The sequence below is a fragment of the Ictalurus punctatus genome, chromosome 15 (assembly GCF_001660625.3).
Source record: "Ictalurus punctatus breed USDA103 chromosome 15, Coco_2.0, whole genome shotgun sequence".
In the NCBI taxonomy this organism is placed as follows: Eukaryota; Metazoa; Chordata; class Actinopteri; order Siluriformes; family Ictaluridae; genus Ictalurus; species Ictalurus punctatus.
The window spans coordinates 25718678-25732726 of NC_030430.2; the positions used below are offsets into that span (position 1 = coordinate 25718678).

A 14049-nucleotide genomic window follows, 5' to 3' on the forward strand; every position below is an offset into this window, starting at 1 on the left:
CCCTCTGTCTCACTCTGTCTGTCTCCCTCTGTCTGATACTGTCCCACCCTCCCTCTGTCTCACTCTGTCTGTCTCACTCTGTCTGATACTGTCCCACCCTCCCTCTGTCTGACTCTGACTGTATCACTCTGTCTGTCTCTGTCTGTCTCACTCTGTCTGTCTTGCTCGGACTGTCTCACTCTGTCTGTCTCCCTCTGTCTGCCTCACTCTGTCTGTCTCCCTCTGTCTGTCTGTCTGACTCTGACTGTCTCACTCTGTCTGTCTCACTCTGTTTGTCTCACTTTGTCTGTCTCCCTCTGTCTGTCTCACTCTGTTTGGCTCTGTCTGTCTCACTCACTCTGTCTCCCTCTGTCTGTCTCACTCTGTCTGTCTCACTCACTCTGTTTTCCTCTGTCTGGCTCCCTCTGTCTGTCTCACTCTGTCTCACTTTGTCTTTCTCCCTCTGTCTGTCTCAGTCTGTCTGTCTCACTCACTCTGTCTCCCTCTGTCTGTCTCATTCTGTCTGTCTCACTCTGTCTTTCTCCCTCTGTCTGTCTCCCTCTGTCTGTCTCCCTCTGTCTGTCTCCCTCTGTCTGGCCCCCTCTGTCTGTCTCACTCTGTCTGTCTCACTCTGTCTTTCTCCCTCTGTCTATCTCACTCTGTCTGTCTCACTCTGTCTGTCTCCCTCTGTCTGTCTCCCTCTGTCTGTCTCAGTCTGTCTGTCTCACTCTGTCTATCTCACTCTGTCTTTCTCACTCTGTCTGTCTCATTCTGTCTGTCTCCCTCTGTCTGTCTCCCTCGGTCTGTCTCACTCTGTCTGTCTCACTCTGTCTGTCTCCCTCTGTCTGGCTCCCTCTGTCTGGCCCCCTCTGTCTGTCTCACTCTGTCTATCTCACTCTGTCTGGCTCCCTCTGTCTGTCTCCCTCTGCCTGTCTCACTCTGTCTGTCTCACTCTGTTTGTCTCACTCTGTCTCAGTCACTCTGTCTCAGTCTGTTTGTCTCACTCTGTCTCACTCAGTCTGTCTCACTCAGTCTGTCTCACTCTTTCTCCCTCTGTCTGTCTCCCTCTTTGTGTCTCACCAGTCAGAATGCGGAATTAAGCGGCGCTGCAGTTAGTCTGTATTTCTACAGCGGTAGGATTTGTGCTATAAATCAGACGGAGTGGAGTTTTAGAGAACTCTGCTGTAGGGTTTTTGTGGTGCAGTATATATTTTGGGAGCTGACGTGCAGCCGGATGCTGAGTTTCTCTCCAGCACGGTGACGCTGTTCAGACCTGCTCCAACATCTGGAGTTAATAGGAATGCGTGACATTTCCTCGCAGAATCCGTGCTGATGGTCGTCTGGTGTGTGTGAGTGCGCCGGCCTCGAGGCAGGGCCTCGGCTCAAACGGAGTTTTACTCACCACGCTTCATTTGCGGCCGTGATGTGGTTTAGCGGAGTGACGGGGAGGACCGCGGATCCCTCGCCGTAATCATGACGGAGTGAAGACGCGCGCACGTCCGCAGCACAGGACATTTCAGCGCTCATTTATTGCACTCAATAACACGAATACATTCATTCGTAAACATTTACACATTTACACGAGAAATGTGCAGCTCATGAAAATGCAGCTCGGTGGAAAAAATGTTTGAAGCAGACTTCATTTATTTATTTCATAACCGGCAAACCAGAGAAAACGAGCACAATAAGAGCGACGCATTAAACACACTACCGACAATATGAATTCCTGTGAATTTCTATCAGGATTATTCCAAAACAGATCCTCAAATGAATAAGATGAGTAGGATTAGCCGTCCAGTCAGGACAGAAGTAAGAGTGTGTGTCTGTGGTGGCTGAAGCGCTGCAGTGGCCGAGCTGCGCTAGTGGAAGGTTTGAATGAAATTCGTACCAGACCAAAACGGTGTAGAGTAGCGTAAATGTAAAAAAAGGGGTGGAGTTATGGCGTGCTTCACTGAAATTGGACTTTCAGGAGTTTCATTTTGTCTCTGAAAATAAATAAATAAATAAATAAATAAATAAATAAATAAATGTAGATGCTACACAGCAGTGATATCTCTGCTTGCCTATTGTTTCTCTTCATTAGATTGCTTTTTTGATAAGTATAACATTACTAATCGTATTTCTAGATATTTTTTTACTCATGACGAACACGTATTATTCTAGATACTTTAAAAAAAATAAAAAATTCATAAAAGAGCAAAATGATCTGCTGTTTTAAGCTTGAAATCGTTTAGGAATATGCCTCAAGGTCAGTGTGCTTCAGTGTTTGTTATATAATAATCTTACAATGAGAAATGTTATAGAAATATAGAACTGTACTGAAGAACACGTTCTTCACGTGATCAGAGAGCGTTTTTTTTTGGGGGGGGGGGGGGGGGGGGTTTGCAGGCTGAGTTTTTTCGTTGTAAACGTCGGTCAGTAAAGTGCAGCCGTGCGAGGACGGGTTCTGCCTCCGTCAGCGTTTTTTTTTAAAATTTCTTTTCTTTTTTTTCTCGGACAGATCGGTCCAGTTCGAGTTCACTGGTCAGGGTCAGTGAGTAAATGGAAGAGTTACAGAGTGATGACATCCTGTGGAGCAGGAAAAGGCATTAGCGATAATCTCCATGAGTAATGACTCCGTGCCGAGGCCCGTGGGGTCGTCGCCGCCTGTTTAGACTCGGACGCGCTTTCTCACAGGCGAAGTAAGAAAAGGAGGAATATCCGAAGCTGTAGTGAAGGCTTTGCTGATTAAATGAGAAGATCAGAGAGAGAGAGAGAGAGAGAGAGTACAATGTGATACTCGTGCTACCTTTTAATACCAGTCTTGTTTTTTCACATTTTGGAACCCCCTGGTCAGTGATGAGCGATGTGAAGTGCGTGTTGGAGGTACCGGGCGCTGATAAACGAGCGCGCTGTATTTTAGCATTGCCTCATCGCTAGCTATGACGTTATCCCTTCTCCTAAAAAGCTCCAGGAACAAGAAAGTGACCTAATGTTCGCCTCCTTTCAGCCTCCACGCCTCTGTGAAGGGCGGCACGGGCGTCCATGAACGCACACATGATTAAAAAGGAGATTTTTTTTTTTTTTTTTTACAAAAATTGTGAAATGAATGGACATGACCGTTATCTGTAGCGTAGAAATAAAACGGGGGGGGGGGGGGGGGGGGGGGGATGGGGGAGGAAACGAAAGCTGAACATGACATCACTGTGAGGTGCTTCCCAAAAACCTGGGTATTTATAGAAACTTTCTGCTGACTCGTCTTCTGGAGAGAGAGAAAAAACACGGAGCGGTTAGCTTACAGTGGTGTGAGAAAGTATTTGCCCCCCCCCCCATTCTGATTTCCTAAATTTTTGCACAATAAATGCTTTCAGATCCTTAAACAGAATGTCATATACGTGACGGGGTTTAAACGATTGTTTCCTTCGTGGAAAGGAAGAACGTTATGCAGCACGAATATCACCCGTGTGAAAAAGTAATCCCCCCCCCCTCTTAAACTCAATAGCTGGTTGTGGCACGTTCAGCTGCGATGAGTGCAAATGACACTAAAGTGTCCTCTAGAGACCAATGAAGGTTCTACAAAGAGCCCTATAACAGTTCCAAGTGAACTCCTTTAAAAACGCAGAACTGCGAGCCATATGAAGAAACCTTCACGACGTGTACACGCTTCTTCTTCAGTTTGTCTCCCTGTGTTGAACCATACAGACTGCAGACCCATCAGAGAAGGTTCTGAGTAGAAACCCTTCAAAAAGTTAGAACTTCTTCGAAATGCTAAGAACCTCTAAAGAACCACCTTTCTTCTGAAAGGTTCTCGTCGATTTTTTTTTTACTTTATTCATCTCAGTGTTCTCGTAATCAAAAACCCTAAACGTCCACGAGTTTGTTCCTCTATGTAGAACCTGAGAACCAAGAGATGGCCTTTCAGACAGGGTTCCCATTGAGACCCCGTTAGGGAGCGGAGAACCCTTATCTACCCAAAGTATCCATAAGTAACCTTTTCTAAGACTGTATTTGGAGCCTCATCTGCTGTAATTCCACTGTCTGGAGTTGACAGGACGTGGACGGGTTCTGCTTTTATAGTCTTGGTTCCTCTCCGGGTTTCCTCTTCATGTTCTTAAAGTTCTTTCTTGCCACTGTGACCTTTGGCTCATTTATTAATTCCTGGAAAGCTGCTTTGTTTCCTAATGAGTGCTGTTAAACTCTGAAACCCTGAGATTGACATTCCGCACTCTGGGAACCGCACACGGTTCTGATTAGATCCGCTGAATCATTTATACACCACTGAAAAATCAGAACCTTTAAGGTCTCACAGGTGGAACTGCAGCAAAGGTTTCAGACAGGGTTTCAAGTAGAAACTGTTTTTGGAAGCCAGGAATCCTTACTTATCCAATGAACCCTTAGAGAACCCTTAAAGAACTCTTTGTTCTAAGACTGTGTGTGTGTGTGTGTGTGTGTGTGTGTGTGTGTGTGTGTTAACCGGGAACAACCTCCAAATTATTCGCCTTAATTTTGAGAACCTGTCAGGCTTTTACCATTCAGCTTCCTGGTACTTGGTACACTCTGTAAGGGTTCTTGAGAAGTTTGTTGGATAATAAAGAGTTCTCTGTCTCTAAAATGGTTCCACTTGCCCCTTTCTGACACACAAACACGCTCTCGTAGAAAACTTTAAGGGAAATTTTCCCAGTGGGAAAACACTGAAGAACCCTGAAAGTGTATCACAATAGAGATTTCATACTCAATTCATTTAAAACCCTGAAGGTTTCTTCAAGGGTTCCTCGGATATTTAAGTGTTTTTAGCTTCCTTAAAGGGTTCTACCCTGTGTCGGAATCTTTTCTGATAGGAAAGCCCAGTCGTTGGGTTGCACATTGAATCATTAAAGGTTCTCCAAAGGGACAGTCGTTGGGTTCTACGTCAAAGTATTAAGAATGTACTCACTCGGAAATAAAGGTTCCGTCCAGCGCCCGGATGGTTCTCTGGTTTGTCCTTTGGTGGGAACTTTCAGTGTTTGTTCTCGAACCCGAGTGCAGAGTTTTAGTTCCCGTTCAGAAAAGATTCCGAGTAGTGTAAACTTTAAAAGATTCTATCTGTAAATGGTAATTATGCGGTTTATTTTTTAAATTATTTGATATTTTATGTATTATTTAACTATTTTAATATATAATTATATTTTTGTAGAAACATTTGTAAAACACGTATTTGGTGTTTTTGAAGCTGTATAAATCCGGTAAAGTGAATTACGGTGTGAACAGAGCTGAATAAACTGGATTCATTGCTCGGAATGTAAGTCATGTACTGTGTCGCTTGGTCATAAACGCATTATAACCAGCTCACGGCTGCCGGAACGCTCGTTTAAACAGGGACGTAGAGGAGAGGGGTACCCCGCGAAGAGCGCTGCCACGTTGAGTGTGTGTGTGTGTGTGTGTGTGTGTGTTCACTACGCTGACGGTTTTCCGTTCTCTGTTCTTCACGTAGAACCTTATCAGCGGGTCCACAACACCACACACGGTCACTTTCACTTCCTCCCTTTGTTCCGGGCTCGGCGGGGAACATTGTCGGCATCACGGAACGTTATTTTAGCGGCATGAACGTTTGACATCGGCGGCGTGTGATCCCGAGGTCACCGAGGTCATTCGGTTTAACCGTATGTAAAGGACCCTGACGAGCCGACCGTCCTCGACGCGTTTGGACTGTACTCAGATTGTCGGTGCCGTTTAAAATGGACTTCGATAATTAAATCCACGTCACCCGAGGATGATTTAGTGTGGTTCACTGACCAGGAATCGGACCGGCGCTGCGGTAGTGAGCGCGCTCGGGCCGTACGTCTCGCTCATTTAAATGTAAATGCGTTGAGATGTCAGTATATTCTCATGTTTATGTGTTTATATATTATGCAAATATGGCAGTACAATTAATGCAATAAAGTAAAAAAAAAAAAAAAGCTTGATATTTTATTGTTGTTTTTTTTTTAAATCGGTGTTTAAAAACCGTACGTTACTTCACTTTGTTTAACGTTTTATACACGGAATATAGAGGAGACGGGAACTAGATATTTAACATATTTTTGTAAAATGTCGTAAAAAAAAAATAGAAACACAGAATGGAATAATACGGTATATATATATGTGTGTGTGTGTGTGTGTGTGTGTATATATATACATATATAAGATGTATTATAGTATTTAATGTTTTTGTTTCTGATTCGGTTCTGTCTCCGACCCCCCCCCCCCCCACCCCTCCCCCCTTCCCATCATTTGCTTGTTACCTGATTGTGTTCAGCTGTTTCGTGTTGCTCCTCGATTAGTTCACGCGTTTATCCCCTGTTGTGTGTTGAATGTTGAATGTTGTGAAGTCTTATCGTGCTTTTGTTTTGCCAAGTCTTTGTGTCTTAGCGCTTCCTGATTATTTGATTTACGATTGGGGTTTGGTCTACTGTATGTTCAACCGGTCTGATGATTACTGGACAGCTGTAAATAAAGCTCACACACACACACACGTCCTGCCTTCTTGAACCACACGCCACATGTTTAATATTGTTATACGTGCAAAATACAGTGTCTTTTAAGTTTTAAAGTAAGTCTTTTAATTATTTGGGATCGCATGAGTAAATGGAGGGCGGTCCCTCATTTGCATATTCATGTATTTTTGTAGACACTGGCACTTTCAGTGAGGACGAAGGTGTAAAGATTTTCGTCTATTATTAGTAGTAGTATTAACATGTGCATGAACTCTAATATTACTGTTGTGTGTGTGTGTGTGTGTGTGTGTGTGTGTGTGTGTGTGTGTCCAGTCACTTCCAGGGAGGTTAGCATGTGCTGTGTAGCTGGTGAGAATTGGGCCTCTGCTCACGGCCACTGCGACAACATGGTACCCATGACGACGGAACCGGGTTCTACCTGCCGGTAACTCTTACCTGTCTTTATTCACTGTCAAGTTAGTGTTTGCGACAGTGTTTACTGTTGTCATGGAAACACATTTCTGATCCACGAGACATTTAACCCGAGAAGCGTAAACTCCTCCGTCCCGAAGATGTTGAAAATGTAAAGTTACAGCTTTACCTCTGACTGTTACATACACAGCGCTGACACTGGAGACTCCTTCCGTACATGTCGATACACACACAGTTCAAGTACACACCGTTCTCACGTGTGAGACAGAAAGGTCCCTGTGAACGAGCCGTCACTATAGAAACCATGACGCGTCATAACGAGCGCGTTAATATAGACCTGCGTTGCCGTCAGAGCCGCTGTTGGAGAGGACGGATCGATCAGAATATCCAGACTGTCATGTTGAATGCGGTGTTGGTTGTGTGTGGTCGTGTTTCAGGTCGGTTCGGAGGCAGTGCTGTTCGAGTTCACTGAGAGAGACCCGGTGTTTGTCTGGAATAAACACAGCGAGACGGGGGCGTGACTGCGGAGCCGACGACGCGGACGTCTGCGACTCGTACACGGTAAAGTGGCGGGACTCGGGTTCTTTGAGCCGTCGCAGGAATTCTCTGTGAGCCTGGACGGCAGCGTGACTAGAGAGAGTTCTAGTTAAAGTACTGTAAGAGTGGGCGGAACATCACGCGAGCGTCCTGCTCCAGTTCTCTGAAGCCGGATCCTGGCTCGAGCGTCGCGTTACTGTAGAGTCACGTCACTTTTTTTTTCGAGGTGAGCGAATGAGTTTTCAACACGTGGCTTAACCGGACTCGCAGGATGTCTTTGGCCCGCGTCTCCACACTCGTCCGTGCACAGGACCGCAGTCTCCTTCGTGTCCTCGGACTGGGCCGCGCGCGATGGAAAAGCGTCAGTCGGTCCAGCGAGCGGATCTGCGCCAGACGTTTTCTGTCCTCCTCACCGTTTCCAAGCGACCGCATTCCACACGATTTGGCTTTACGCGGCTCGTGTTGCGAGTGGAAATAAACTCGTTTCACACGACCAAGTGATGAATAAAGATGTATACTTGCCAAAAATTGCGCTTTTTAAATCGTTATTAAAAGTAGAAGTGAGTCAAAATGATACTCGAAGTGAAAAGAAATGATTTTCCTTTAAGTGTTTTGAAGGATTTAAAACTCAAATTAGAGGCTAGGTGACGTTTTTTTTCCTAACTAACATGAGCAAATTCGGATCAAATCTCGAGAAGGTTAAGTTTAGCGGTGAGCTTTATGGGCGGAGTTATGGGAGGGGTTATGGGCGGGGTTGTGGGGTGTGGTTAGTATTTGCACCTTCTCACAATTTCATTTGTATGAAATTTAAATAAAATCCTCGACTCCATCACCATTCTCTGTGTTTTTATCAGTCTGTGCATAATGTTTTTTTCATGGAATCAGACTTTTATTATTATTATTATTATTATTAATATTATATAATAAATTAAATAAATGATGAAATATGATATCTAAATCTTATTAAATTATTTAATATTTGGTTGTGGACGTGATTCTATGCTATGAAAATGGTTCATAATAAAAATAAACACGCAGACTGAGTTAGTCATGAGCAAAGGGGGAGAAAATAATCGAGATTTTTAAAAGATGTTTCAGAATGTAACGTTTCTCATGAAAATGTCATTTTAAAAATCCTTATATAAAAACAAAAGAAATGATGCAGCAGGGGATTGTGGGTAACGTTTTGGTCTCTGTGTTCAGGAGTGCTGTAAGTGTTGTGCACTGGGTCTGCGTCTACGAGCACAGCGAGAGTCATGTGACCCTCCACAAGCTTTGGGTGAAACCTGTAGCCACGCCCTCCTGACCTGCTGTGAGGGGACGGGCATGGCCAATCACAGCACAGTCAGGGAGAGGACACACCCCCGAACCACCAGCCCACCCAGGAGAGGTATTTTATTTCACATATACAATATATACTATCTGTCTATCTATCTGTCTGTCTGTCTTTCTATCTATTTATCTTTCTATCTATCTATTTATCTATCTATCTGTCTGTCTATCTGTCTATATGTCTATCTAACTGTCTATCTTTCTATCTATCTATCTCTCTATCTATCTGTCTATCTATATATCTATTTAGCTTTCTATCTATCTATCTATCTGTCTATCTGTCTGTCTATATGTCTATCTATCTAACTGTATGTCTTTCTATCTATCTATATATCTATTTAGCTTTCTATCTATCTATCTATCTATCTATCTATCTATCTATCTATCTATCTATCTGTCTGTCTGTCTGTCTGTCTTTCTATATGTCTATCTATCTAACTGTCTATCTATCTATCTATCTATCTATCTATTTAGCTTTCTATCTATCTATCTATCATCTATCTATCGATCTATCTGTCTATCTATCTATCTATCTATCTATTTATCTGTCTATCTATCTATCAGTCTGTCTACCTATCTATCTATCTATCTATCTATCTATCTATCTATCTATCTATCTATCCATCTATCTATGTCTGTCTGTCTGTCTGTCTGTCTGTCTGTCTGTCTGTCTGTCTGTCGAACACTTTCCAGTGGTCTCTGCTACAGATCCATGATGTTTCACGTGTTAATGGAATCGACCTGATGGTTTCCATTAAACATTTTCACGTAGCTTCAGTTCTATAGCAGTGATTTTAGCAGTGCCAGTGAGCTCTAAAGCTCCACCAGGCTCCGTCTGTGTTCTCTAAACCCGTTCCAGCGTCCCGAGACCCTTTTATTTCCTCCTGGAGCTCAGAGTGAAACTCTCCTGTAGGTGATCCTTCTGGAAGCGCTCGCCTTCCCGCCTGTTTGGGTCCAGGTTTGGAATCGGACAAAACTGGCTGTACTCTGTCACTCTGGTGCACGGTAAAGAGCGAGTGTGTGTTTGAGGGTGTGTGTTTTGAGGGCGTGTGTTTGAGGGTGTGTGTTTGAGGGTGTGTGTTTATGCACCAGGCATAGCGTTTTACATTTGGTTTTAATTTTCCTCCTGGATCAGAATCATAATAAAGAGAATGACAGAGCTGGAGAAGAATTATCCTGACTCACCCTCACGCACAGCTAACACTGTGACCGAGCGCAGCACACCGCATACAATCCGTATGTGCTTCACTTTACTTTATATTTATATATATATATATATATTTATATATATACACACACCAAATCACAGGTTTATATTAATGTGCTCGTTCCAGTGCATTATCGTTTCTATAGTAACAGCTCACTCAGAGGGACTCATAGGTAACATGAAAAGCGGCGTTTTTCTAAAAAAAAATAAAAGAGAGAGAATGAAACACTTGGGGACGCGCCGCTATCGGAAAATAATCAACTCCAGGTTGAAAGCATCGATGGTTTCCATTAGACAGTTGAATGGTTTCTAATGGTTAAATCTCTAAAGATCCAAACAGTCAGTTTGTTATGTTGTTTCACTTCCTAATGGACCTGACCTAATGGTTTCCATTAAACAGTTTCATGGGTTTTATTGGGTTGAGACAAAGATCAGTGTGTTCAGTTTATAATGTAATTTCATTTCCTAATGGATTTGATCTAATGGTTTCCATTAAGTGTTTTAATGTTCATTAAATGAAAGAAATTGTAATGGTTTCTAATGCGATCAGCTCGATATTTATATATATATATATATATATCAGTTTGGCATCCTAATGGTTTCCATTAAACACTGTTGAACATGTGGCGATGTGTTTAGTTTCTGAAGGTGCTGAGCAGCAGGCGTTTTCTCTGGAAGAGGTGGAGGACACGGAGAACATGGTGGAGAAGGTGGAGGGTCTGGAGGATGTGGATGAGTGCCGTGTGTATGCCGGGCAGCTGTGTCATCATCAGTGTGTCAACACGCAGGGGTCGTACGTGTGTGTGTGTTTCCCTGGATTCATCCTGCAGCCGGACGGGATCCAGTGCCTGCAACAAGGTGAGGAGAGGAACGCTGTTTGTGTGTGTGTGTGTGTGTGTGTGTGTGTGTGTGCGGGTTATTTATCTTCATTTCATGGTTTATTATGACTAGAGTTTCTCCTCTCCGATGTGCTTCACCCAAATAAAACATGCCGGAGTTTCCTGACGCGCCGCGCCGCACCGTCATGAATCCTCTCTGTTCAAAAAATTCTCCGCTGTCATGGAGATCAAACAATTACAAACACAACACGGGTTTATCACAAATAAAATCTGTGTTAAATATCGGTGCGCAACAATTATTGGCACCCTTTTTAGTCACTACTTTGTGCTAGCTCCCTCTGACGAGATAGCAGCTCGGAGTCTTCTCCTATAACGCTGATGAGGTTGGAGAATACATGGCGAGGGATCTGAGAGCGTTCCTCCGTACAGAATCTCTCCAGATCCTTCACATGTCGAGGTCCACGCTGGTGGACTCTCCTCTTCAGTTCACCCCACAGGGTTTCTATGGGGTTCGGGTCAGGGGACTGGGATGGTCAGGGCAGGATCTTGATTTTGTGGTCAGTAAACCATTTCTGTGTTGATTTTGTTGTATTGATGTTTGATAACCATGAGAGTGTTAATATTAACGGACGGCACTGTATGTGACAAGTAAAGGCTTTTGTCTTCTTCTAGAAGTAAAGCCATGATTAATAAATTATTAAATTATTATCTTATCTTATGATGGTGATGAAATCAACACCACTGAGTGGAGAGACGTTCATTTAGAGAGAATAGACTTGTTATACTCGTGTATTAACACATGAACACATGAAATAATACATTTATATATATATATATATTTTTTTTTTTTTTTTACAGTTTATTTTACAAAAAAAGCTTCCTACGGTTTTATTTCAATAAAATCTTCTGCAAACGTTTGCAAATGTAATTTACAAAAAAAAGGTTTGTTTGTTTTTTTCCCCACTGTAGCTACGTTTTGAATCACACAGACTTCCGAAAACTGTTTTAAAGCTGGCGAATGAACCGTCGAATTTGGCGAATGTGGAAAACGTGGCGAATTTTTCGTCCACGTGCTCTGTACGCGTCTCGGCTCGGTGGACGCGCGTGCGATGCTCGGTCCGTAATACCGCGACGTGATGCGGAACTCATCCTCGTAAACGCTCGCCAAGAAAAACGCTCGCTTCCCCTTTTTTAAAGAGCTTTGTGGCGAGACTTGGGTCCGCGCTGGACGTGAGTGTCATGTTTGTACGGCGTGAGAGCGGCTCCTCGGTGCAGCGCTGCTTTAAACGGGCGAGTCTGAACAGGAAAGGAAGGAGAAACACCTTCGCGGGAAATTATAGAGACGCTTCAAATACTGGAGCGATGCTGGAAAAACAAGCAGCTTTCTCCAGGTTTAACGGCGTTTCCGATCACAGCTGCTGACTGATTCCGACACACACACACACACACACACACACACACACACACACATGGCTGAGCGTTTCTGCCTCATGCTAGTTCTGGAAAGGAGACGATGTAATAAATTAATAAAGCATGACACACCACCGCTTTCTCCGATAATATTGATGTTTTCTTTCGCGTTATTGCGCTGTATGCTGCGGCGTCCCTCGTGGATCCCGTGTTCTTCTTATCGGAGATGTTTTCGTAGAACCATGCTAGTCAGTGATGGGAATGAGGACACAGGAGACGGGCTTCAGAGAGCGTGACGCTTTATTTGTATTTATTTGTATTTCAACACTCTTCTCAGTGCTCCTTGGCCAATTAAAGCGCTTTAATCGAAAAGGAACGCAAACACAAATGGCCTACGGGACGTCTCTGTTGTTTTCAGTCTCCTCAGTGGGTCTAAAGCCTTCCGCCGAACGACGGAAAACGTTCCCGCTCTCCGCGCACAGATCCACCCGTCCCATTAAAATCCCGCGACTCCTCCTCCCATCCACAGGCGGTGCTCGACCGCGCCCCAGGTTCTGTTGAGTTATATCACTCAGAAGCTCAACATCTCATTTCAGTGTTTTTTTTTTTTTTTACTCGACTCTACAGTGGGTGTAAAAAGTCTACACACCTCTTTTGTGACCTTGGGGGGGGGGGGGGGGGGGGGCTGTGTTCAAAATGAACCGATCGCATTCGATCTCATGTTGAAAAGTCGTCACCATACAGCTGTCATCAGTGAAATTATTCCGATTAAAACCCAAAGGGTTCTGTAGGGGTTTCCTCACGTCTTCCGACCGCTGATGGACCGCGAAGATCTCACGGCGTCTGTACGGGATCTCGGCGTGGAAAGGGATCGATCAGGACAAGGGTGTATCAAAGAATTTCCGAAACATTTGATGTACGATGGAACACCGCGAAGGCCGTCATGAACAAGTGGAGAAAACACGGAGCGCCGCGGTGACATCGCCGAGATCAGGACGTCCCTCCAAAATTTAGACGGAGACGTACCAGGGAGGCCGCCGAGAGATCTACGGCAGCGTTGAAGGAGCTGACGAGTACGGATTCCTCTCCGCACGTGACAACAATCTCTCGACGTGGAAGATGTCGTCACGGCGATGAACGCCGAGCTGCGCAAACAGACGCCGTAAACGCACTCGTCATCTGATTAAAGTGATCTAGTGGAACATGACTATTATAAGAGACTCCTCCGTAAGAACGTGACCTACAGGAGATACCTAGCGCTAGCTAGCTAGTTTCTTCGCGTATTTTCTGATCCACGGCAACGCAGGTGTGTTTTTAACGTTCTGCTATTTATGTATTTATTTATGTATTTATTTTCATCCCACGGCGCTGCTGAGTTCTGGACTGTGATTGGTCAGAAGGTGTTGGTGAGTTGATGAGTATGCGTTTTTACCGTGTTTGATTTGAAATGTTAATAAAACGTTCACAGTGACGGCTGATGATGAAAGCGGACTGAAAGAAGACGACGTGTCCGGGTCCAGTCTGAGACCAGCGGAGAACACCACCGCTCCACCTCCCGACCTGCCAGATCCCTGTGAAGGTAACGCCTCAACCCCAGAACCCGCACCACCCACACGACTCCGCTTCACCTCGGCTGCATCGCACCGCCCTGTGGTTTATTCCTTTCCTCTCACAGCATGACGCCGTGTGTTCTTTACTCTCTCGTCATTCCCTGAATGTTCATATCGGACGCGGCCTGATTACAGATGAAGGACCGGGTGCTTTACATCAAAATCAAATGAAATAAGGTCCAATCAAATCCAATCATTTATTTAGTTATGTTTATTTGTTTATTAAATAGCTAACTAGTTTAAGTCTATATTACTCTATATTCCTTTTGTGT

The 14049-nt window shown here is 44.2% G+C and overlaps 1 protein-coding gene across 2 annotated transcripts in view; it reads left to right on the top strand.

The window, feature by feature from the left end:
- LOC108276317 (fibulin-2) overlaps window positions 1–14049 on the top strand; it is a 41725-nt gene that overhangs the window by 4871 nt on the left and 22805 nt on the right. For both annotated transcript variants that reach the window (XM_053686299.1, XM_053686300.1), the window contains exons 3-7: window positions 6744–6855; window positions 7280–7403; window positions 8583–8769; window positions 10558–10776; window positions 13636–13746. In XM_053686299.1, coding sequence (XP_053542274.1) covers window positions 6744–6855; window positions 7280–7403; window positions 8583–8769; window positions 10558–10776; window positions 13636–13746 — 753 coding nt within the window. The remainder of the gene's footprint in view (window positions 1–6743; window positions 6856–7279; window positions 7404–8582; window positions 8770–10557; window positions 10777–13635; window positions 13747–14049) is intronic.